This window comes from Cyclopterus lumpus, chromosome 17 (genome assembly GCF_009769545.1).
Source record: "Cyclopterus lumpus isolate fCycLum1 chromosome 17, fCycLum1.pri, whole genome shotgun sequence".
NCBI lineage: Eukaryota > Metazoa > Chordata > Actinopteri > Perciformes > Cyclopteridae > Cyclopterus > Cyclopterus lumpus.
In genome coordinates, this window is record NC_046982.1 from 15,658,136 (window position 1) to 15,684,493 (window position 26,358).

Genomic DNA, 26,358 nt, shown 5'->3' on the forward strand with positions numbered 1-26,358 from the left:
TATCTCTGCGGTATAGTCAATCTTGGCTTTTCACAAACTACACATCCCCAACAGCACGTTATTCTCTTTTATGTTTCATATTGTGGAGGAAAAAAATGCAGCGTTTCAGTGTGGGCAGCTACCTGACGGCACAGAGGTGGGGCTGAAGGGGGCGTACAACTCGGCAGTGTGTTGCTGCTGTCGGCTGCTCCTGCTAGGGTCCAGTGTGTTGGCGGGGGATGGGGGCATCTGGTAGGAAAGCACGCACGCACACACACGCACGCACACACACACACACACACACAGATGTCACTATTATCAAAGTCACCTAAAAGTCACCATGCTGCACATTTAGCTTTAATCCGCAGTACTGCCGGATATTCAAGTAATTTAGATGTCTCCGAATGCAATGACCTAACATTACAGATATAATAATGTCTTTTCAACATGCAGTTCCATCAACTTGTACCAATTGCACACAGTTATTGGTTGCTGGGTTTTGTGTTGTAGTACTCACCGAGGGAGGAGTGGACATGTCGCCAAAAAGATCAAAGTGGTTGATGTTCTGTGAGTCGAACCAAGGGGTGTAGGAGAAAGAGAGACAAAATCCAGTGATACATCGCGACAATAAGATTTGCACACTCATGAAACCTTGAATTCATCTTCTCCAGATAGGGTATGGGTGGGTAGGTGCGGGGAGTGAAATCTATTCATAAAGCCAGTTTGTGCTGTGGATGGCAAGAAACAACTATCCCCTCGTTTCATTATCAGAAAATGGATCTAAAATGAATCTTTCATGGCTTGCTATAATAGAGTGGGTAAAAGGCTATTCAGTCCTATAAAACAGACTCTGATTAGATATTATTATGTCTGCCAATCAGGAGGGGCCCCCATGAGAGCCTGGGCCACTTTATCATGCTGATTCTACTCTGAGAGCAGATACATACACAGAGGAGCGTGTTTATTTCATCAAATATATGAAAGGAAGAAGCTCCTGGAACCATCCAACCGAGACAATGAGGCCACCTCACCCTATAGGCAGACGTGACCCCTGTTCTAGTCCCCTCTGTTGTCTACTCAAACTACTTAAAGGAGAGGGGGACGCAGCTATGGAGGACACTATGGAATGACTAAGTTGCATGAAATGTCTCTGGGGCCATGCACAAGCAGACAATGAATCACCGTAAAAAATGCACAAAAACATACAGAACAAACAGGATTTGCACAAACGTAACACATACATGAACAAACACACGTATAAAAAAAAAAAGAAAAGAAAGAAAGAAAAAGGAGGAATCCCAGCAATCAGTGTCGCTGCTAACAGGGTGTTATGTCCTCCTTGAATAAGCCGGGACATGGCGGATTGCAGTTTGCACGGCACTTTGGAACCATTGAGGGTCACAGAATGAGTCTGAATTTGGAAAAAGGTAAACATTGTACACAGAGTTCTCTCCCTGCAGGCACTGACACACATCAGGGGAGCTCAAGGCTCTCAAAAAGCTCCAACTGAATGAACAGACAAGCAGTAACACTTAGAGATATGGAAGCGCTGCTACTTATACTGGCATGGGCTGTTTGGGTGAGATAGCGAGGGGGCCCGGAAAGTTTATCTGTTTGATATGCTGAGCAACAAGCACACAAACGGCGGAGAGCAGAGAAGCACGCTAGGGCTGTTTTCAGAAGTTGCATGGAAATTGTCTCTCAGTGAGTGTTTGGCAAAATAGGCTTGAATGAATGTTTTTATAGGCGATTCGAGAGATGTAACAGCGTTGTCACGGCATGGTGGTGAAGAACTCATAGAATCTATCAGGATGAGGTGAAATATATATTTTCAGTTTGATGAAAGGGAGCAAAATCAGAGATTTTTGTGCCGTTTTCTGAACAAAATGCATTGCTATTCATTAAGGTCCGGCTTAGTGTTTGGTGGTATGTAGCCGTGACTACACTGCATGCAGCTCAACCCCGAAACCCCAACCAACAAACCTCTCAGCGTCATCCTCTGAGGAAGACGGAACAGCACCCCCTTTATTTATCTAGTCAATCCGTCTTACCCGTCAGATGGGACGGGCAAACAGACTCCACGCTGATTTGGTCTCCATCTGGTCACGACATGCGTCAGATTCTGCACAAGATTGGATTTTGGATACAAAGCCTGCTCTAATGTCCTGTGAAATTGCTGACATGTCTGACTTTGGTTGACCAATCAATTAGTCGTATCTCTTCAAGCATGCTCGGCATGACCAATGTAGCTTTGTTTCTTCCTCATCATCACCACCAAAAGGCGGATGCAGACATAGACCCCTGTCTGAGTCGTTCTGGGATTAGGACATCCATTTTAGAGCCTGTCGGCTGTAATACATAACTACAACTATTAAATATCGTAGAGCAAAAATAATCCCAATGGAGACTGTCAAACGGGGCTTAAGGTACTTCCTTCAAGAGGCTGTTAAAGAGAGGTTTGCAATGGTAAAGAACCAAATGGTAAAAAATAAAAACACCTACAGTCATGAAATGGCGTTTTGGGACATCATAGATCCCTTCCTTCTGCTGACCGGTTGGGACCTGCATTGGATTGGAGGTCGATTCAAACGTAAGTAACAGAGCAACACCTTTTTATGTTTTATTTTTAACAGGCTGGGTTATTAAAGAAAACAGGAGGTTGCAAAATCTGAAACATGTGTATAGAAAAAGAAAAAGCTTTCTTCATCAATTTCGATTTTGTCATTTTTTTAGGTTGTCATTTGATTTTTTAGAGCAATGGTATTATGCAAATTGTACAGCTTTTTTCGTTGAATCAATTCTACTTAAAGCAATATTGATTGCAAACAATGCTCGACGATGGTGCGTGCTGGTTCTGTGAGTATTAAGAAAGCCTATTGTTATGCTGCAACAGTATGTCTCAACTGGTTCATCTGACAAAACGAAAATTCCTGGGCTCTGGCCTCCTTTGTATATTTCTCTCACATTTATTCAAACTATCTGTTGCTCTTAACCTCGCTGCCTGTCTCCCCATCGTTCCATCGACTAGTTAACTCTCCCTTACGTTTTCCTCAAGTCTATTGATCTTGTTTCATTCTGAGATCAAATGGCATGGCGAGTGATTAATCTCTCTCTGCATCTTTCATCTTCAGAGGAACGCAAGATACAGAGAGGCATAAAGAGGAGGAGGACGAAGAGGAGGAGGAGGAGGGAGAGAAAGGGGGGGGAGGGGGGATAGGATTAAACCAAACGACAGGTCCCTCGAGTACTAGCTGGTCCTTCAAATGGTCTAAAGTAAAAAGGTCAAAGTATTGGATAGATAAAAGGAGCCTGATATGCACGCTTTGGGTGAACAACTGACCTTGACTCTGCTGCTGTTGTTTGTCAACAATTGCTGTTATGCTAAGTATTTGAATTCTGTAATTACCTCTCTATAAAGCAGTTTTCATTGGGGAGTCTCCCATTCCCATGGAACCGATGCATGCATGTAATCTAGTGTAATTTTATCTCATCGATCGCCTAATTGTTTAGTGTGCTCTCTCATCACACTGTATCAGAGCTGTATTTAGTTACTATGCAAATGAAGCATCCGATGCCACCGCTTCAAATGAAAGCGTGAAACTGGTAGAACACGGGTGACTTTTATTGTGAAGAAGCCACGGGAAAGGCAATGTAATTGTCACTGCGTTTAGCGCTGATGTGTTCCAGAGAAAGACATGCTAATTTTCCCATTATTCAACAGGGGATCAGTTTTAGTTATTGCAGGGAGTAATGGATTCAAATCGTATGGATTATAAGTTTAATATGAACCTTCTAATATAACTCACAGTTTGATTTGGTTCTTTCCTACATGGCTTTTCATCTTGCTCACTGCGAAGTTAAAAGAGAAAACCTTGGTTTGATCTATCTTTGAATCCCCAGAAAATCCTGTCTCCAAAAAACACTTTGCAACTCCTTACATGAATCGTGAAAGGTGCTATAAAGTCATGTTGTTAGTACTTTTACTATTATAATCTATCACAGGGTATGAAGAGGGACAAGAAAAGGGGGCAATGCTTGTCTTTGTACCTGATAAACGCTCTCCTCTGACTGGGGGCCACGGAGGGGTTCGTGTCCAGCCTCAAACACTATGTACTACAGAACAGAAGTAGTGGGCAAGGCGTAGAGGGGCAAAGAATGAGATGTGAAGACAGAGAGAACGGTTGGCATACAAAACAGAGAGATACAACGAGGGAGTGATACATGACGAGAATAAATGAAAGCACATGGGAGCGAGGATGCCGTCGAGTGGGGAGCGAAATGAGATACACGCATATGAAGGGTGTATAAAAGATGGGGCATGGGAAAGAGGAATGGGGGAGATGTGGAGAGAAAGCAAAACAAAAAAGAGTGAGGTGGGAAGAGGAAAGAGCACAAGTATAATAGGTCAGGCAGTAGTTCAAAGCAATGTGGAGGTCTTAGCTGGACGTCTCCCTTCAACATCAGCAATATGACGCTCCACCTCTTTGAGAGGAAGTAGACCCAGACATCAGGTAATTCGCTTGAGATCCATAAGTGATGTCTCGGATCAGTCAGTATCTCCTCTTAAGATTGATGTTAATGAATGCTTTTATGGATCTCAATGTAAAAGGACAGTTTGACATTTTTGGAAATACATGGATTCACTTTCTTGAGAGTAAGATCAATTCCTTTTCTCATATCTCTATGGTAAATATGGAGCTGGAGGCAGCATCGTTTAGCATTTAGACTGGAAACGATGGAAACAATAACTACTACAAATAACTGCATTTTCCGTCAATGAATAAATACTAAACGACAATGTAAAAGATGGACAAAAAGACAAATGACCCAATTACTATAATAACGCAAACAACCTGCATTCATCGTCTTGTTCAGAAGTTTGACCTTGATGCACTTCCATCAGTAACGTTATCTTTCTGTCAGAAATGCTATCTGAGATTACCAGTTCTTGGAAGAACCAGATTTATGGACAGAAATATTCTACAATCTGCTCAGAATTAAACAAGAATCAGCAACAAAAAAGTCGGGATAGACTACAAAAACATGCAGGCAGCAAACTGACATTTATAAAAAGTTAAGTAAATGTAACGTCATATGGGGCTTTGGATGTAATGTTGACATTAGTGTCAGTCTTCAATGTTCAAAGGAACGAGTCAATTGTAGGATTAATGTCGCAGTCAACCATCTAAATCTTTGCTAAAGAAATAACACTTTTAACCAAAGTTGTAGCTTCTCTTCTCAATCTTAACCCAGAAAAACCAACAGAACTTGAATGACCAAGTGAATGAATGAGCCTCTGAATGGTCAGCTGCTCTAAGGGACGAGAACAGGCAGAAGTTAAAGCGAATGCCCGCTGAGCAGGAACGACAGAGTGAGTGGTTCTGTTCAAACAGACAGAGTCTTAACATGACAACTGGATTCACCGAGGAGAGTCGAAGTAACGTGGGCAGTGTGTGTGCATGTGTGTAAACGGTGCCTTTACCATCAACCTCGTGACGGATCAGAACGTCACCTGTCACCTATAGGTCACAGTACACAACAACAAATGCTCAAAATGTTTTGAAGACATAACAATTTTAACTAGAATTTTGTTATGGAAATGACCAAAAAAGACTAAAATTGGACAAGGGAAATATTGCAACTAAATCAAAGTCAAGTGCCGAAGTTAACGCTGCAGCATGGATTAAGTGCTGGCTGGTGGTTTTTGTTACCTTTGGACAGACAAAGCTAACGGTTTCCCCCCGTTTTCAGTCTTTATGCTAAGCTAGGCTAATTGGCTGCTGGCTCCAGCTACACATTCACTGCGCAGACACAACAGCGGTATTGACCTTATCAGCAAGAAAGTGTCAAGAACAAGTGTATTACCCAAAATGTCAAAGTACTCCTTCAAGATTCTCGCCACAGTCTGGAGTTTTGTCAACCAACATCAACATAATCGGAAGCTGCAAATGAAATGACTTTATGCAAAACACACTTTAAGAGCAAAGGACAGAGGTGATCTGAGAGGTGGTTGGACGTACCACTGAACATAGCATTCAGAGTAAGAGTTAGTGTTGTCTGTATTCAGTGTGAGCAAACACAGAGAAAAAAACAAAACATGTACAGCCAAATAAATGCACAGGGCAGAAAGGAGGGGGTAACAACCAGTCAGGGGGGGCAAGTCTTTGGGAGACATCAGAACATTGACACAGATCAACTTAAAAAATATGGTTTTACAACACTGCACTGGCAAATGAGAGTTGAATGGTTGAACAAAACTGTCCACTAGGATGGTCTACTGTGTATTACTGGACTGGTGGAGTATAATGAATCATTAATTCAAGCAGATCAGTGACTGGAGGAGATATTACAATTCATGATTAATAGTTTGTTCTTTTTATTCCAAGCGTTATGAGTGAAAACAGCACCAGTGAATCTAGAAAAGCATCAAGATCAGCTGTGTTTCTTTCCTTCTCGTGTGCCTCCCGAACCTACCTGGTAAACTGGATCGTCCACTTCGTCCTCCAGGATGGTCTGTTAGTGGTGGGACAGAAGGCAGATGACACGTTTTGTTTTTCATCAGTAAGACAGTGCAGCCCAATTTACAGTCTCGTCAGAAAGTAAATGGAAAGGACGGAAAACAACGCCAAAAGAATAGATTTGTCTCAGTCCGTCGTTTCCTGCCAGCGAACAGAATTACACACTCACAGTTTGTGTTAATGAAACAGTGATTTGCGATATCAAAGATATCGAACACACACACACACACACACACACCAACGCGTGCATTTCCTGTCACACATACCTGACTCCACATTTTAAAAAAGCATCTAAACCTGTTGCATTTCCATTATATTTAGATATTAAAACATATAGATCAATGGTGCAGACAAACACACTCCAGTAGATGCTTGAGAGTGTTAAGATTTCTGTTGAGTGAACGAGTTGCTGGCTGAGTAATAACGTGTGATCTCGCCTCCGAATGGGAAACAAAACCGAGGAAAAATCAGAACTGTGCCGTCCTACCTGGTAGACCGCCTGCTCACAGTGTTTGTCCTTCTGGGCCTTCTTCTCCATCTCCTCCCGCTGTTTAATGTCGTAGATGAGCGTGAAGAGGTCGCGCAGGTCAATAATGAGTGGCTCCGCCTGCATGAGAGGAGGAAGAGGAAGAAGAGAATGTGGAAAATCAAGTAGTGGGAAGTAAGAAATGAGAAGAAATGGACAAATCAAAAAATAGATGCAGGGAAAGAAGGGCACAGTGAGATGAGCAGTGTTTGGCACAATGAACATTTGTATAATCAAGCAGGCAGAAACAGAGATGTAAGAGGGAGAAAAGGCAATGCAGCAAAATTATTCATATTTTTGGAAAATGATCTGAAAATATTCAGGAGTAACGTTAGAAAACAAACAGTAAACAGAATTCTGAGGTGACTAAGGCTTGATTTAACTGTGTTACTCTCAACAATTTCATGAATATGTTATATTATAAGGAGGGACCTTTATAAATTGTTTATTATTTTATTATGTATTTATTCAAATATTCCTGTTATTTTTAGTCAGCCAAGTCGCGGAGAATAGATTATTTGAATGCAGAATGTGAAGATGTCACAAGAAAACAAGCTCAGCACAGCTGAGAGTGATGACAACAATTAACGCTCAATATAAAAACTAAATTTCTACGTTTTTACTTCATATCTATCTGGTCAACTGGTGTCTTGTAAATAAACCTGACCTGAAAATAATGATGTAGAAACTATCATTAGCGATGTTCATTTTAATATTGGCAGCAGTTTCTTAGATTAGACAATAAGGTGGTGTTAAAATGAACATAAGACAGTTGCCTGTCTTTAGAAAAAAATCAAAAGAATTCCCTTTTACAAGTTACTGAACTGTCCTACAATACACATCACAGCAATCCTCCTCCAGCAGCAGCTGAAGATGCATGATGAAACAAAAGGGTGCACATCTGTAGTCTTGAGACTTGGACTTTAGTCAAAATTGACAGAAAGGAGGACTTGACTGCCTATAAATATTGATTTGAGACTTCAATGCAAATTGACGTCGCTAATTTTAATCAAAGTGTTTTTGAGAGTGCAGGGATGGCCCTACACAGCTGCACAAGCACACAGCTTGAATATTTCATTGTTACGCCTACTGATGCACTGCATGGACTTGGTCTCAGCTATTTAAACACACTATTTGGTTAACTTTGGTTATTGTTAAATCTTGTGTCATTAAATGGTCAGCTTTATAAAAAAAGAAAAAAAGACATGACCCTCAATGATCCTGTGCCCTCAAAGACGTGAGTCTTGACTGTATGCGTGACTTGTATCAAATAACTCTTCGACAGCTCTAGAAACTCGACTGTGGAAAAGTACCTACCGACTGTGCGTTCTTGATGGCCACAAACTTATGGTGGCCCTCCTTCCCGCAGACGTAGCCAAAGGCCCGGTGGTCCCTAGTGTCCTTGGCGATGTAGCTGATCTCGTGGACTGAGTGGTGATGCATGAGCACCTATGTAGCAGAGATGTTAAGTGTTACAGCAAAGACCATGTGGGCCTGGTGAAATAGGGTTTTCACACAATCAACTCTTTGTCTTGCGCCCCTGAAAGATGAAACAAAGCCTTGTTTCATTTCTGCTGTGTTCAAACTGTGTTGGCAGGAAAAGTGGGCCAAACCTGCTTTAAACATATTTGCATATTGTTGAGCCAAATGCAAATAACCAACACAGAGGGAGGAGAGATTCAAGGCAGTTCAAATCCCTACGCAGTACTGTATAGATACTATAGTTACTACAGCCCTTGTAATCCAGCAGCATGGTGTTTATCTTGTGCTCTTTTTATCGGATTGGGTGACATCTCATTATTTATGTCAATCATTGATATCAGCAGGATTTGAGATTGGTGGGAAATTTGGTGATTGAGAAAAACTTAATTCCATTCCATTTCTAAATCTACTGAATGATGCTAATAATCAAAAAGCTCACAAAACATAAATACATAGATTCACACTGGGAGTAATTCAGCTGCCACTCTACTATTAGCAGAGATGAGCTTAAGCACTGGGGAGGAACCTTCATTTTTAACATTAGCCAAAATTCAGTGGGGAGCGTCGCTAGTAACGCCTCAGATTAATGTATAATACAAAACTAATATGACTAGTCTACTCGATTCAGCAGAGAATCATGTCAGCTTCACATAAAGTACTTCCATCTCAAAGCTTGCTGACGCTGCCTGCCTAACTCAAGAGGGATATTAAGTGTGGAGGGTTATTTACTGCCAGTAATCAGTAAATAAAATGAGAAGCATTTGGGGGCATGATTTCCAAAACAACAAATGAGCTTGTCAAAAGCTGGTGAGCTGACTGGTGGTGGCTGGAGGCTTAATGTTCTCTTTCATTACCGGCTAAAGACACACCACTATTACCACCAGTCATATTGAGAAGAGATGTGGTCAAGGATGGGAGGTTTTTTTTGGGGAGTAGACCACGGTTGGTGGTGGGGTGGAGATCAGCAGCCAACAGGACAAACACTGTTGCATAATTATCAGTTTAGCTCTAATGACAGCTGAGGTGGAGCCGTGGTGTAATTAGCATTAGCGGCAATGATCATTAAGGGGTGGAACTGAGTGCTAATTATCGGTTAGCGCTGATGAGCAGAGTGGGCCTATCTAGCCAACACTACGCCCCAGGACGGGGGAGAGCCGAGCCCCTCGATCATCCTGTAATGGAACAGCAGGCCTCAGAGTCCGCCAGAGGAACGGAAGCCAGGATGGAGGCGGAAACCACCCGTCTCATAACATCACCATAACATTGCTCACTGTGCTATCATTAACAGGCAGACCGGGCCTTAGTGATCTTAAGGCGGTCCTGCAGTATACCACAAATCTTACTAGGGCGTTAAACCAGTTTACTCAAATATCAAATGGAAGACCTGTAATTGAATGCTGTCAAGTTCAATCTTTATGAGCTAAAGGGAAAACTGTCCAGTGGAAAGCGTGTTATTGCATATACTGCATTGATATTTGGAGAGGAATTTGTATCTGGACTTTTTTTTCATTTCAGCACAACCTTGTGAATCATCCTCCCTCTGCACAGATATTGCAGTCAAACTAATAAGTCAACCGTGCCAGCCAGGCTAACAAGATGGCGGCCCTGGCTGCCGCTGTGAACTGAACCGTGCCAGCGTCTGCCCTCTGGATGTCCTATACTATAGGTTCACAGGACAGCAGCTGGCGGAAGCCTCACAGTGCAGCTCTGCCACTGGGCTCACTCATGCTACTCACCCCTGATCTTTCACAGTAAATCTTGATCCCACCGAAAGAGACCGTCAAGAACACTCTCTGCTTGTGCTCCCCTTTGGAACGTGCCGAGGAAGCCATTCCCTGCAGGAGATGAAAGGAAACGACATGTGGAGATGAAAGGATATGAGCTCAGTAAGGGAGAACGTGAGCCTTTTTCTCTTCCGACTCAGGTGAGTGTGACAGTGGGAGAGATGGGGGGAGAGATTTGGGGGGGGGGGGTATGTGTGTGTGTGTGAGTGTGAGTGTGGGTTGGGGGGGAGGGTTGAGGGTGACAGGAGTTACATAAGGTCTGATAGGACAGAATGTTCTTTCAAGTGCCATTTCTTAAAGCTCCACTCTCAGAGGAATTCACACGTCGAATTGTGCAGCGAGTCTTATTATTATTGCGGATCCCCCCAAGCACCTTTTTTCTCTCCCTTTTCTTGAAGTAGGTTTACTGCACTTCAACGTGACATGCACAAGTGCTAGCTAACAACAATAAGGTGAGATTTGCTGACAGAATGGATCGCGCTGCTGACCGACCAACTCGCCCCGACAACTTCACGTAGTGCTGACTAAACAGCCAATCCAGCCTTTGAAATGCGTTTTCCCCCACGGATCTCAGTAGCTCTCCTTTTCTTCTATTCTCAGCTCGAATAAAGAAAAACAATTTACATTTCCACCATGTTCTATTTGACGTGACCTGTGTGCTAGACATGTCTTTCACAGAACAAAGCCTGTCGGAGAAGAGAAGAGGGGAAAAGAGGAGAGGAGATAAGAGGAGAAGAAAGACCTGCCTTGTGTGCTGAATAGCATTAATGAGTGGTCAACCTCTTCTGTACATCAGATTTCTTTTCTTATAAAGATTAGCTCATATTTAAAACCCAAGCCAGAACAGGTCACATGAATCACCATCAAGCTCTGCCTCTGCAGGGAGACGTTAAAGGAAGACTATCCTTTTCAACTTCCCATACATAAATATACATTTATAGGAGAGAAAGAGGAACTGAAGTATAGAAAGGGAGTATAGAAAGGGAAAGGGTAAAGAGAGGACGATAGAGAGCAGAACAAGCAACAGGGATAAGGAAGAGATGAAGTAAATGAGAGAGAGGCGGGAGGGCGGGAGAGTCGATGGATGTTGTCAATCAGCAATCGGCTTCTCCATTTGGTGGATTAGTCCTCAAGGCAACGAGAGGCAGCTCAATAGAGACCCCGTCCCCTCCTCTATCTCCTGTCCAGATCATAGCAGGTCTGTATCGACTGCTCCATTGAGTGTAACTGGCTAGTAGCCGGTGACTACTGAAGTCATATGGAGGGCACTGCTGAAATGTCAGAAAGAGGCAGGGAAAAAGTTGTTTTATTGGACATATCCTTTGGAATGGATATGGGTGATGAGAGGCTTTGCCTTCCAGCTATCCTGCTCTTCTCGTGGGGCTTCCCACACATTTAAGCTTGGGCGTAGTGTGTGAGAAGATACTTAAAAAGCCGATGCGTATATGTCCTCTTTTAGAGGAGGATTTATCCCATAGCCACCTACTGCAAAGATGCTTATGTGCTGCTTTTTTCCCAACAAAGAGAGTGATAAGTACTTCCTTCCTTTTACTGTGGTGCCAGTAAACATAGCTGGCGTTTAAGAGGATACAGAATAAACTTTAGAAAAGAGGAAGCAAACTATTTCTGAGTAATATGTCATTTATCTTGATAATTGACTGTTAGCTAAACCACTCCCGAACAGCAATTGTCCAATCATAACTTAGCAATCAGGTCTGTTAAGATTTCTCCACATGTTGAAGTGGTGTGCATTTGGCTCTATTAACAACAATACTCAACATTTACATCTGGACATCTGGTTTCAGCTTCAGCCTTCTGGTAGAATATACTGTGTGTAGCCATCAAGTGCCAATTTAAGTCCCTTTTTATCTGATTCTTGTTTTAAAACAGCTGGAGTTTTTTTTCAAACCAAGTCATAAAGCTTATGTTAATATAATTAGGTTACATCTGCTAGCATCAGTCGTCATTTCAACTGATGAAATTGACGGTATCTGTTAAAAAAAACCTGTTATCAAGGCAAACAGAGTACATTTTAGCACACTGACTCCAAAAGTAGTTCAAGAACACTCAACCCTCTCATCCACAATCAATAGTATTCAGACTTTTTTCCCCGTCTTACTGTAGGGCTGCATTTGACCTATTTTACTTGCAACATTCTGTCAAGAACACTGACTAAAAGATTATCTGGGTCACATTATCACCGTTTGCATATGTGCTACAAGTATAACGTTGTGGACTTTGTTGCAAAAATAGTAGGCTGTGACTGACATGATAAAACATTCAAGAGGCAGACATATGGAGGGGGGTTGCAGTTAAACGCTAAAAAGTGAAAATGTACTACTTAAGTGATATATTGCGTTCAGCATCTGAACATAGGAAGCCAGTTTGCCTCTAAGGTCAAAACTCTGTATAAATAAATGCAGAGAGCTAAAAATACAGCAGCCTGTTAGAGGGAAAATAAATTACAAAGCGGCCACTATTTTGCACAAGATGCAAACCAAACCTTACAGTAGCTCCATGACTAATATGGTTGGACTTTTATTTGTACCGTCTGCTCAGGTCTTTACAGAGCTTCAGTGAGTCATACACAGGACAAGACAGCTCATGACTCATCCAACAGACAATACAGACATCTTTTCAAAATCTGACGGTGATGAGAGAAGAGGCTCAATGATGTCCCAACACACACCTACACACACGCGCACACACACACACACACACACACACATACACACACACACACACACACCTACACACACACACACACACACACACACACCACACAGACAGAAGTCTGCACCTTCAGCTTCATCATGGAGTCCTGGCACAGCTTGTCCCCGCGCGCCGCTGTCACCTCATCAATCCCGATCAGCTTGGCCTTGTAGCGCACGCCATCTCCACGGAAACGCTTAATAAGCCCCGCCTCACTGCGGTCTTGACCTGCGGCGGGAGAGCAAAAGAGTGGACGATAAATAAGAAGGAGAAAAGGAAAGCGAGTGATTACAAGAAGCAAGGATGTGAGCCCAACTGAATCCTACAACTTTAGCATCATGCTGTGCTTTTTCTTATCTTTATTTAAAAGGGACCATGTACAGTTAAAACATAAATGTCACCATTTGATGCACTGTACCAGATTGTAGCTACAGCTCATTTGCATATGTAGTCCCTTGGTAGTCCCTAGGCTTGAGGTATAGAGGCTACTCTCTCTCTCTCTGTGTGTGTGTGTGTGTAGGTGTGTGTGTGTGTGTGAGACAGAAAGAAAGTGGTATAAATATTGATGGAATAGGAAATGCAGAATGAATTGCAAATTAGCAGCTGTGAGCAAAGATTGAAAGGAAATTGAACTTGAGATTGAAAATGAAGTTGGATAAAGCTGCTGGACTAAATGAGAAAACAACTGGAATATTGACAACACTCTGCCATCACCCATTGAGGTGGTTTAGTGGGGCTCGCACTCCTACGCCTCGCCCACGCCCACAGTTCCCATGGGTGCTATTGGTGGTGACAAACTGGCTTGAATGGCTGCCATTGAGAGGAATCATCTCGGTCCAGCGGTCACCCATAATCCACCAGGCCCTCCCTGGGTGATGGATGTTGGGTGGTGGGCTGGTGGTGTGAGACGGGAGGGCTTTTGCAAATGTGTGTGTGGCTGGCCTTGGGCTTTATAATTTCACCTCCTCGATTTTCCTGCCCATCCCTGTTGCTTATTATTCGTTCTGTCAATCTCTGCGACTGCCCTGACACCTCCTTGACACAGACACCTTTCTCATTTTTTGTCTCCGCGTTATCTGTTCGTCGCACTGTTTTGATTATGAGGGTGCAAGCCTCAAGCGCCGTCTTGAGCTCCGACAATGTATAAACAATCCCCTCATAACCTCTGCCGGTTTTGTCAGGCTCAAAACATCGTTTACCGCTGGATGCTGGATTTACATGACGAGATAGCAAGATTTCAAAAAACAAAGGTCACCCTCACCTTTGAGAATTTAACAGTTTTCAAACCCCCTGCACACTCAATTCTAGGTCAAGAGCCCATACAGTACAATCAGTTAGCGGCACAGTTAAGTGGCTGGTTAAGCTGTGAAGAGAAGAAGGTGTAATATTCCTAACAGAGACTGTAGGGCTGCACTCAAAGACAGTATTCCACCAGCATGACCTCATTCCACCCAGAGACACACAGTATCGCCATCCCCACTACATCTCACACAAATGGAATGTCTTCCTCCATCTCTGCAATTTCCATGGAAAAAATCGAGAAGACATTTTGTTTCTTTTTATTAAGTGCAAATTAAGTGGCTTGTGCAAATGGTGAAAAAACGTCCATGTTTGAATGCAGGCACTTGTCTTGGCTATCCACACCCTCTCACTAATTCATGAGGGAACAACTCTCTAAAGGGAGGAGGGAGGGGGGGGGGGGGGGGGGGGGGGGGGGGGGCTTGATGATGCTAAAGTCATTAAAGTCTCTTAGCAAGTGAATGTCAAATCTGGTTCTAATTCAGACTTGTTACTAAGCCAGAGGATAATGAGTGTTATATACAGTCGCCGTGTTCCTCTGAACATTAACCAGCTTGGCATGCACACAGCAACCATTTCCACTTTGATGACAAACTCACTGAAAAGACAAAGGGTATGCATTATATATGTGCTGTTGCTTAAACCCTGCAGGACAGAGGGCGGACTCCTACGATGCTTATTGCTGTACCTCATTCAACCCATCCTTCATACATTGACTGGGAACTATTCATACAGTGTTTTGTATTCCATCCAGATTTTACTGACTCATACACTAATGTAATGTAAAATGCATGCTGCTCCAGTTGCATTTTAAACACAATCGGTCCAATTCAGTGCAGCTCTCTCTCAGATGAGCTTTAACCAGATGTTCTGTGCCATTTGTTTCTTTACATACAGCTCCCCTAATAACACTTCAGAAGAGGTTTAGAGGTTTATTCACAGATCCTCAAAAAAGTAGGCCTTGCATACCCAATGAGAGTCTTGACACCGTGGCATAACTCGTACGCTACGTGCTCTGGGTTCAGAACAAGACAAGCGACTGTGCTGTATTTGAAAACTAAAGAGCTGCAGGGCATGCTGTTTCATGTTGTTACTTTTACTGTAAGAAAGGAGAAGAGAGAGGGAGAAGGTGCGTGTGTGTGAGGGGGGTGACACATATTCCCCTGGCTTTCTGGATTTACAATTACCCAAGGTTGAATGGCCCTCACAATATTTCTGGCCCATACGCCTGATGTTCATAATTTGTCTGACAGAGGGCTGCCTAAAGCATGGTCAGCCTCTAAGTGTATCCTACACATAGGACAACATGCCTGCCATTTGGGATTCCTGGTGGTCTGAGATGCATGCGTCCTAGGTTAGAATCCAGCAAGGGACCTTTGTTACACCCTTCTCCCCTCAATAGTCCCTGTTGCCCCACCTTTTTCAATCATTTAATAAAGCCATAAAATAGCCAAATCTTTGAAAATGGAGCGAGGATTTCACAGCCAGGACATCAGAGCGCCTCAAATCAAACACTATCCTCACCCACCTGACACAGACAGGCCCTGCACCAGGACCATGGAGAGAACAATTACTGTTTCCACTGCTCCATACTGTTTCAGGGCTTGTCTCTGATCACAGTGTCCTCCTTCCCACACTAGAATGGGGACAGTGAAGAGACAGATGGCAACAGATGGAGAGTCAGAAGTGCCCCTCCAGATATAAGGACTTGGCAACAAGGAACTTTTTGTTGGGGATCTGGGCATCGAGGCAGCTTAACCTTTGAACCTCTTCCTGTCAATATCCCTGTCTGCTAGAAGGTCCACACACATGCAATGTATTGAGAGGCGATGCCTACTGTCATGGGCGCACCTAGATGCAATCTACAATGTTAACTATCATAAAAGGAAAACACTATGCATGTCCGTTCAGCGCGGGGGGCTGATGACTTCAAGCAGCAGCAAAGAGAATGATGTCTGAGGAAGGCAAATCTGTCCCTGCCATCTGCCTCCCCCATGTGCACGAAATAACTTTCATCAGGCGATACACACTTACGAACACTAACAGCACCAGGCGTTCCCTCGTCCAACCCACGCGGATGTCAGAATGCCTCCATCCAACTCCGGCCTTACGCAACTTTTGGTTTAATGACTAATCATTAAAGCGGCCACAGAGTTAATGAGGGGCATTGTGCACATCGTCAATGCAGTGGACAGACCATTGAGTCACCATAGAGACACACGCAGGTATTGATGTGCGCTGATTGGTGAGATCATTCTTCAGGTTGGGACTCCACGACGATGCTATTATCACACTCATGGTTAACAGTTGGATAAGCGTACCAGAATATTATTTGGTCAAATGCTTAAAATAGTGTTTGAATAGGGTAACATGATTACTATTTGTTCTGCCTCTTATAATCTTTGCAATCAATGATATACATTTAGTGGTGACTTGTGATTTGATCTTTTTCTCTGTCCGTCTGCCGGCGTCTCCGTCCTCTCTTTCGATGTCTCTCTGTCCACTTTCCTCGCCTCTCTTTTTGAAATGGATTCTTTTTTTGCACACACCGATTACAGTGGGAGAGCAACAGTTGCTATGGAGATAGAGCAAAGCCAGGCATGTTGATGGATAGAGGGGGCTTTGACTTTACCACGACAGCCAGAGTTTGATGCTGTAAATTATCTTTGAAAAGAATGACAAGTGCTATGACGGAATGAAACAGAAGGTAGTTTGTTCTTTTATCACTCAAACTGTTGCTTTTTCTTCTGAAATAAGTGATTTAAGTTTTAATTAAGTTTTGATTTAAGTGATTTATGAATCAATAGGCAAAAAAGCAGCCCATGCATTAAACTATGAGGCTGGAAATATACTAGATTTTCCTAATTACCAACAAATCCCATAAAAAGACCCACAGTTACCGTATCCTGGCAACAGTCTGTGTAGACGTCGAAAAACAGAATTGGGCAATACAATAGTATTGAGTAACACATTATACTGACGTGATTAGATTTTTCAATAACGGATCAAAGTTTTAAGTACATTTTAAATATTTTTGAGAAATAAGCTTTCTTGGCTAGTGTTAGTTGAGGAGACCGCTCTTATAATTGTGCATTAAACATAAAGTTAAAGGCTTGAGGGTGTTAGCTTTAGATTAGTAGGGGTGAACAGGGAGCCCGGCCATGTTGACAAGACTTCAGTCCACTCCACATTTCCAAGTATTTGCCCAACAATGTTAAATGAACTACACTGAGGCACATGGTCCTCCATGGCAATGAATAGTGTCATTGTGGAGTTTGCAAGGCAAATCCCATGTTTACCATCATACTGCTCAACTATTTAGTCCTGTTTGAGTAACAAATGCTAAAAACTACAGATCTCTGCTGTTAAAGAAAATCATTTACCCTTTAAAAAAAAGTCAGAAACACTTACACATGTATGGTTTGGGTCTCCATGGGAATTATTAACATGATGAACAATATAAAATAACAGCAATCTTATCTTTTAAATCACACCAATTTCTTCTGCAGCTTCCCAGCCATATGAATATATAGCGGGCTTTGTCTAAATACATGCCTGATCAACCTGATCCTCAGCAGGGTCCTTCACCTGGTCCCACGCCTCCTCACAAACACACACATACAGTCTTCATGCATTTATGAAGCCCCATTTCCATTTATATGGATCTCAATAGCGTCGTTACTGATTGTGACAATGGTCCCTGCAGCACATGTGATTATCATGATAAAGTCAGGGGCTGATAGCCTGCACTGATAGCCCGCCACATGGCCACGTGTGTAATAGCCCCCTCACTCTGCTCTCCCCCTCCACTTAAGTCAAATCAATGGTCCCTCCTCCAGCCTGGCCATTTATCTGAGCAAGCCGACAGGGCCAGTGAAACAACCACAGAGGACCCGGCACCGCGGCCTCGTTACAGCCAGCATGCAGAAGTCAGATTTACTGGACTAGCTGGAGTGGCTTTATTCAAGGACGGAAAATGAGTACAAAAAAAAGAAGAAATGAAGAAAGGCAGGGCCAACAAGAAAGCGCACTCTTCTTGCTCACTTCCCCTCCCTATGGATCTCATTCTTCCCCCTCCTCTCTATATCCTCTTCTTTTCTCCCCTCAGCCATTTCAATCCCATTTCAATCTCCCAGAGAAGTTACAGAGAAAGCCTTGTTCTCTTACATCACTTATGCTGTTCATCAAAGCGACAGGGTGTGAATTACCCCGTCCATGACACCTAAATCATGGCGCTACCATACCCTGGGGCTACATGGAATAGCTGTGACTACATCTGGATCTTCACGGCGAACCTGACTGAGAGAAGCTTCTATCCATGCAGTCCAGCGTTATTTAGCCCCATCCATCCAACCATGATTTGAAGTTACGTTCCCTTCCTGCCAAACACAAGGAAGCTGGCAGTTTCTCATTTTGTCTAGACTCCCTTACATGATTTGAGTCTTTAAATACTTTTCCTTCAACATCATATACATCAGACATTGTTTCTTACACGCAACAAGAAACAAACAAATATTCTATGTTACAGAATAGTTGTACTAATGCATTACTAATGCGAAGTTAGAGAGTTTACGAAGTAGCATCAAACGTACCTTTGATCCTCCTGGACTCCTTTCGCTGGCTGGTTTTGACACCCGGCTGGAGCTCGGCCTCCGCTGACATCCTCCACTGCTGGGTCCCTTGTCCTGCTCACAGCAGATCCACCATGGGGTAGCAGCACACTAGCTAATCCTCCCAACTCCCAGTGTCCAATTCCCCCACACTCCAGTCTTTCTTAGAGCCGCTCTTTTGTGGAGAAAATCTCATTCAAATCCATGATGAGATGTCAGGTGCTCCTCAATAAATGAAGATCCAGCATTGATGAGTACACTCCGTCACTACTGGCCCATGGTGTTTGAGTATTGCTGAACCACACATGAAAAGATGGTTGGATTATAAGATATGGGATCCTCTAGAGTGCAGCCTCAGATGAAATTTGACATCTTCTGGAGTGTACCTGAGTTCTCTCCTTGAAGGTCAAGTATCACATGATCCAGTGTTGCTCTTTTCTGAGGGTCCACCTATTACTCAGGAGTAATTCCCCCTGGGGGAGACTGCAACATTGATTGAATCAGATATTGTTCTTCAGAGTAGGTCAGGAGTAGATATTATTCTTTTTGGTCCTTCAGATGCCGTCCGACAGCCCATCACAGTCACTTGCTCCGAGCACTGCAAGGCGAGGAGACAGGGATGACAGTTAATGTTAAGCTGGAGGTGGTTAAAAACGAGAAGGAAAAAAAAGTAAAACACATCTCCCTTGATCAGTCACTAAAAATGTATTTAAAATACAAAATGGCAGGCGCCAATTTAACAAATCAACAAAGATGTAATTATCTCTTCTGGATCATCAATTCTTAACGAGAGCGGCATTCTTAACGAGAGCAGCAAATACGTGCTGTTTGAAAGAGACCTGTGGCAAAATATTCAGCGCTCTTGTTTTATGTACAGCTTGCCAGTAAATATAGGATGTTAAAGCATGACCGGTGCTTCAGAAGATGGATTGTTAATGCTCACAGCTCAGACCGAGGGCAGGAGAGGAGGGGAAGTAGCAGAGAGCGGTGAATGACAGGCTGTCTCAAAGCAAACTCTGTTGGCAAACCTGGCACGGTCGTCTATAAACTGGAACCCCCCACATTGTGCTTTAATGCCCTTGAATCATCCACTGCTAACACGGGGGCCGTGCCAAACTGGCACCGTGGCTGGCACCGCTTCAGTTGGCATGGTGATCGGCCATTGTTGGAAAAAGAGTCCTTCAGCCTACACCGGCTTGAAAAGAGCTGCTGCACATCGAGCACCAGGCACAAACTGTCCTGTTTGACATTGTTTGACATTGCGAGTCTGTGTGGGGACAATGTGACTGTGATCTGAATGTCATTTTCAATGTCATTTAAAAATGTGGGATTTTGATAAAGTGCCCTGTTTTTCAACAACTTGCTTCTTCCTAAAACTTTCAGTTGCAAGAGAGAAAAAAAGATGTATAGACGTGAGTTATTAATGGATCACCCAAATTAGAAAAAGCATATCCTCTCGCTGACGTTCTTTTTTTTGCCCATGAGACAATGCTCCGCAGTCACTGCTTAATCTAGATAATCCACAGACCTCAATGTGATATCAAGAAATATCACAGGAATTACTGTAGAATATCTGGAGTAACTGGGACACTTGGTGTATGGATATGAATGCTGAAGAATTGTTTTGTCATTATTGTCAAAATTGTTTTGAGTACCCAAATTAGAAATCCATTCACCTCCACTGTATTGTGGTGGTGATGGCAACAACCTCAGAGACGGATATCTCAAAAACTGTGAATATAAAACTGAAACTATCTGCATGATGTGTAGCCAGCATTTCCTAAGCAAAACTTAGGGAACCTTGTCCAAATTGTCTTCAGAGGGATTTGTGTGATCGCACAGGTGCCTACTGCCAGAATGATACACTTTTGGCCCAAAGCTAAATCAACATTGAAATACTATATTTCCACACTGTCGGGGAATCATGTAGGAATAAACAGAGTTCTGAGGTCACAAATGGGGCGACGTGACTGACATGACTAGATACCACTAGAGGTAAGTGGAATTTTTTTTTTGTTGCAAAATACGTAAGGCAAGACACATTTCATTTTCTTTATAAACAAGTCATAGCGGTTGACCCAATGCCACCAATTGTCCTTGTGCATGGCTGTCTAGACCATGTGTTGCCCCTTATGTGTCCTTATGAGGCAGATAATGTTGCCCGAGTCCGAGTAAAGGGGCAATCTCCCCATAAGTATGTCTCAGTCAGAGCCTTGGAGTGCCAACGGTGAAAGAGGTATTTTCCATGTCACAAAGAACCTTATCAGAATGTAATTTTCATTACCAATGAATGAGATATGCCTCATTGTATTAGACGGAAGAGCGATTTAATGTGATGTACGGCTGCTTGTCAAAACCAATGCTATCTAGGTCACCCAGACTCCCCAATCTGCTCTGTGTTTTAACAGCTCCCAGTGTCTCTTATGATTTGGGTCAGAGTTAACGAGCATTATGCTTTTCTCCAGCTACTCTCAACTGTTAGGGGATGTCAAAAAACCTTGACAAAAGCCACACTTTATTTATTAATTTGTTCACTTTAGTACTACCTCTCTCAAATGCAAAGAACTTCCTTGAGGGAAGTCAATTTCATTTCTGGTTGCATTTCTTTATTTCATTGCATCAACCTGCCGCTGTCTTTGTCTCCGTCTGCCAGCATTTCACAAATCATCTCTTGAGATGTTTGTTTCCTGCTTGCGTCAGACCCTTTAGCCCGCAACCGCCTTATTGAACAAAAACAGGCTTGCTGTGTGAAAGCCTGATGTATGGCAACTCTCACTTCCTTAACATTAAGCACATCAATCATGCAAGCCATTGCATTTTCAGGACAGGATTTGAGTGGATACCTTGTCAAGACAAACTAGACCCCTGGGCAACATGCAGGTACTGTATATATTTTCTTCAGTGCAGTGGGATGTGATGTGATCTGAATCTTGTTCATTAAGAAATGCTTTTTTCGTTGTTTTGATCAGTTTGTGATCAAAAACAACAGTTACTGCTTCCAGCTCTTTGTAAGTATCTAATTAATGCATATACTACAAAGGGGGGATTTGCTTGTCTTTATAATTTGGTTGCAATTAAATAAAAACTATAAGTGAGATTTATGTTACAGACAGACAAAAAGTTGTAATTTACAACCACACTACTGAGTTATTTCTTCCTATTTGCCCCTATGGATGACAATAACGCATTCATTGTAATCACATTTTCAGTCATGTTTATTGTCTCCGAACTATAATGAGCAATCACTGAGCATGAGTTAATTTTGAAATCAGATCATTCTCGAGATTTTTTATAAACTCTAGCATTCTTGTAAGTCACATTTATTTCCTCCTGGGACCGGTGTTTAATAGACTGCACAATCAACCTCATATTGTGAGACAAGCCTCCGTGCATCCTGCCACCGATGAGTAACAAAGGTTGAACAGCCATCTATCACTGGATATGGCCAATTACACCTCCATTCACTGTGGTCCCGACAGAGGGAGCAGTCTGTGCACTCCAGTTTGCATGTGACTGCTGAGGAGCGGGGAGGCCCCCGTCCCCCGAACCATCTCCATCTCTTCCTGGCCAAGGCTGGCATGGCCGGGGGCTGGTGGTAGGTTTGTTCGACAGACCGGCTTTGGCACCTTGCGCTGGTCATCTTTGTTACAAAATGCCCCCCAGCTTATGGAGTGGGACACAACTGTCACAACCTGGCCAAACAAAGCTCCTCTGAATAGCCCTGCTGTGTTACCTTGTGTCACCTGTGGCAGCAATGGTCGGCCGACTACTACTGTGTCATTACCTACCTAAAGACTTTAATCTGTATTGTTGCATTTAATATTCCAGGGCTTGACATTTTATTCTATTATAGCTCTTATTGCAGCCTTACATCAACAATAAGGTTGTCTTATGTGGCCTTACAAGTGGCTAATAACCCATTTATAAGTTACTAATCAGATTCCTGACTAATGAGCAGTTAACTGGCATTTGGGACTTTGGGGTAACACCACTTCTGACCATATGATTAAGTGGGTTAATCATATAACACACAGTCATAGCAAGCTATAAGGCCACAGAATCACGTCAGTAACCAGGCTAAGAGTCTCCCATGCTAGCAGCTCTGTGAGGCTGTACCTAGGCACAGCGATGCTTTCAGCTATATGCTAACACAAACATGCCAACGTGAGCATATTGACAATGCTAACCTGCTGGGGTTAAGCATTAATGTATAATATCTACCATATTTACAGCCTGAGTTTTAAAAATACAATGTGTACAACAGACATTCAGTTAGCGGCTGTAGCAACTCAAGTTGCGAGGAAGCTTTGAAAATACGAGTCGTACACATGAGACATTGGTTGATAAAGTTAGGTCATTTTTTTAAATGTTTTAATATATGCCATTTCTTACACATTGCATCTTTGTCGTGTGGCATGATAACATTGGCTATTTACCATTAACAACAAAGTACAGCTGGGAATGTCATAGTTTTTATCAGGTTTTATATCATAAACAAACGTATTACACACATTTAAAATATTACCTGATGATGGTGCTAGAAGAACAATTACGTGATCAACAAAGTGATTACTATTCATCCTGAGGGGGACATTAATGTTTTTAGCAAATGTCTTAGTTATCCATCCAATTTCTGTTCAAACATTTCACTCAAAGGTCAGTAGGATTCATCATGGGAACCGTGAACGTTTGCATTGAATTTCATGGCAGTTCCTCCAATAGTTATATTTTAGTCACTGGTAGATCGACAGACGGGCCAACAGATACACTGTCAGCATGGCTATAAACCAATGGTCGTTAGGAGCATCAGGGCTATTGACGACAGCCTAATTACTTATGACTATGACGAAATCATATACTCTATATAAGAGGTAGACAAAGTCACTGTGACTCATTGGTATGAGAGCTTTCGTTTTAAAGCCCAGAGTTTGGCATTTTGTCCGTCGCCAAGAGACACGACAGGCTGGAGCAAAGTACAGCCAAACGTGAAACACACATTTTACGCAACCAAAACAGTTACAATTCAATTACAATTTTCATGAACTGAAAACACACTATAGAAAGGGTTAAAGCTGTAAGACAAAACACAAACAACTCCCAGTACGGACAACACCGTGGTGGCTACATGTCAATTTCAAGGTAGCCATAACCTAAAGCATACCTTGCTTATGGTCTAATTTATAAAATGAACATCATGAACTTGTGTTAACAATATTTACTGAGGTTATACATCAAGTGAGAAGAAGGGTCACCTTTTTGCAACCAGAGGAGTCGCCAATATTCCTTTTGATTTATCTGAGGGAAAACTGAAATATTGTAGCCAAAGAAGGAGAAGGACCTCTCCTTTCTCCTCCTCCTCCTCCTCCACTCTCCTGGCCTTCCAGGGGTAACTGATAGCCTCTGAGCTCAGGCTGTTCAGCCATGGCCCATTAGCTCACCTCATTCTGACAAGATGGAGGGCCTCTGACGATGGAACAGTCAAGTGAGTGAACGAAGGCGAAGGGAAGAAAATACATACAAACATATTCAGTTTGGGCATTAAAAGCGCTCTCATTTACTTTCTGAGGGAAATAGAGGCCTCATCGCTTCAGGTTCAGCGGCTACAGCTGGTAAACTAAATAAGCGCTGCCTTACAGTTGCTTTGCCGTGCTGATTTATGTCAGTAGAGGCCTTGGAGCTGTGCATTCAGTTAGGCGTGGCTCCAACATGGCCGGACACATCTACACAGAGGGCAGTGAGGAGCTGCCCTCTGAAGTGCTACTGCATTATCCTTTTTACCAGCTCAACTGCAGAATAACCAAGCCCAATTTAGATGGAAGAAGAGGGAGGAGGAGGAGAGGATGGGGGTGGGTGTGAGAGAGGGGTGGTCTCTTCAAGTCTGAGACATGACATAAATGAACAAACACCCTCGTACTCGCACAGCAGAGGTTTCAAGATGCAAATATTAATGGGGTTTATTTTGAAAGTTTGCATTTCTTAGGCTGCTTATGTCTCTCTAACAGACATATTCAGGCTAATAGAGTGTCACTAGCTCCCTATGGTGACAGTAAACAATAGCATGAAAACAAGATGCATTTCCTTCTTGTATTCGTCTAATTCCACCCACCGCACTCAGCAGGTTTGGAAACATAGCCGGTGTGAGACTCCTGGACCCCTCGCACTAGTTAATTGGTGGATCCGTCTCTCCAAAACACCTCCTCCAATGTTACGCTGTGGCTTCCCCGAGGAGTCTTTAATTCACTGTTGATTTGGTTTGTTGTTGTGCTGTGTCTCAGTGTCTGACCAGTGTGTTAAAACAGGCTATTTACCACATGCGGTGGGAGAGAGAACTGGACGGGCTCCAGAAGGCCTGGACAAACACTGTGTCTTTTCTCCTCGGCTCTCTTTCCTCTCGTTTTGATTTGCTCAGTATTTATCATTTATAATCTCCACTGTCTTTTTTTCTCTCTATACTCTTTCAATGTTATCTTTATATCTTTTTTTCGATCCCTTTTTTGCTCTCCCTCCCATTCTCCCCTGCCCTCTTTTTCTTTGTCTCCCTCACTTGCAACATAATGCCTGTTTGTGAAAAGAGGTTGAAGCATGTGTTATTTTGCAGCCACCCCCAACCCAGTCACAAAAGAACTGTGGATACCTTGGTTTGGTCATTATTTCATGCGGATAGTAATTAATGAGACAATTAGTGTTCTCCCCTCCCTCTGTGTTCCCTTTGTACTAAATAAATAGCCAAAAGGTATCCTCTTTAATTGCACATGGGTCATGGAAATAATTAAGATACGCAAGCAGCCTCTTTATTAAACTCGACATTAAAAATAGTTTTCATTGTTTGTTGTTTTGACTATATTCCCGACTTAAAAGACTGACATTTGATTCAGCAGCACCGTGGACAGGCAATATGACTATCAAACACAACAGAGATTCTGTGTAGCTGAGATAAAAGTTGCCATCATCAAAAACGATGAGCACAAAAACATTACCTGCAGTCTGCCAGATGGCATTAATGAAGCTGAAGGGAAGCACCGGAAAGATTCTTAAAATAAAAGGAACCCAATTTGTTTTTCTACTTACTTTCACACTGTCTTATTGATGTTGTCATGTTATGACATACCTCACACACATAGTGTGTAGTAGAGTAGTTTCACATAATGTAAATGAAAAAAAAGCAGTGTGACATATTCTGGACTAACAAAAGTCAATCTTTATTTTTTGAGTTCCTAATTACTGTTGTCATTTTGAGCCTACAAAGGGACTAGATGAAGATTATTAGAAACTGAGAGGGGGTTTAAAGAAAATTATGTGTTATATATTTTTTCTTTTCTTTTAGGGAAAGTCGTCCGATTTATTCGGAGGAGCAAGGGGGGGTGTTATAAGTCTTTTTCCTCCCCTGATTTGTAATTCATTTCAGCCTTCCCTTGAGCTGCACATGGCTGCTGCCAGTGACCCGTTAA

General features: G+C 42.7%; 1 protein-coding gene across 1 annotated transcript in view; it reads right to left on the bottom strand.

The window, feature by feature from the left end:
• Positions 1-26,358, bottom strand: part of LOC117746362 (complement component C8 beta chain-like) — a 47,176-nt gene that overhangs the window by 11,694 nt on the left and 9,124 nt on the right. Inside the window, exons 2-11 of the mRNA XM_034555441.1 lie at positions 18,893-19,508; positions 13,090-13,229; positions 10,242-10,340; positions 8,341-8,472; positions 6,985-7,104; positions 6,454-6,492; positions 4,027-4,092; positions 2,482-2,541; positions 497-544; positions 123-228 (exon numbers count right to left, since the gene is read on the bottom strand). Of these exons, the coding sequence (XP_034411332.1) occupies positions 123-228; positions 497-544; positions 2,482-2,541; positions 4,027-4,092; positions 6,454-6,492; positions 6,985-7,104; positions 8,341-8,472; positions 10,242-10,340; positions 13,090-13,229; positions 18,893-18,962 (880 nt within the window). The 5' untranslated portion in view covers positions 18,963-19,508. The remainder of the gene's footprint in view (positions 1-122; positions 229-496; positions 545-2,481; positions 2,542-4,026; positions 4,093-6,453; positions 6,493-6,984; positions 7,105-8,340; positions 8,473-10,241; positions 10,341-13,089; positions 13,230-18,892; positions 19,509-26,358) is intronic.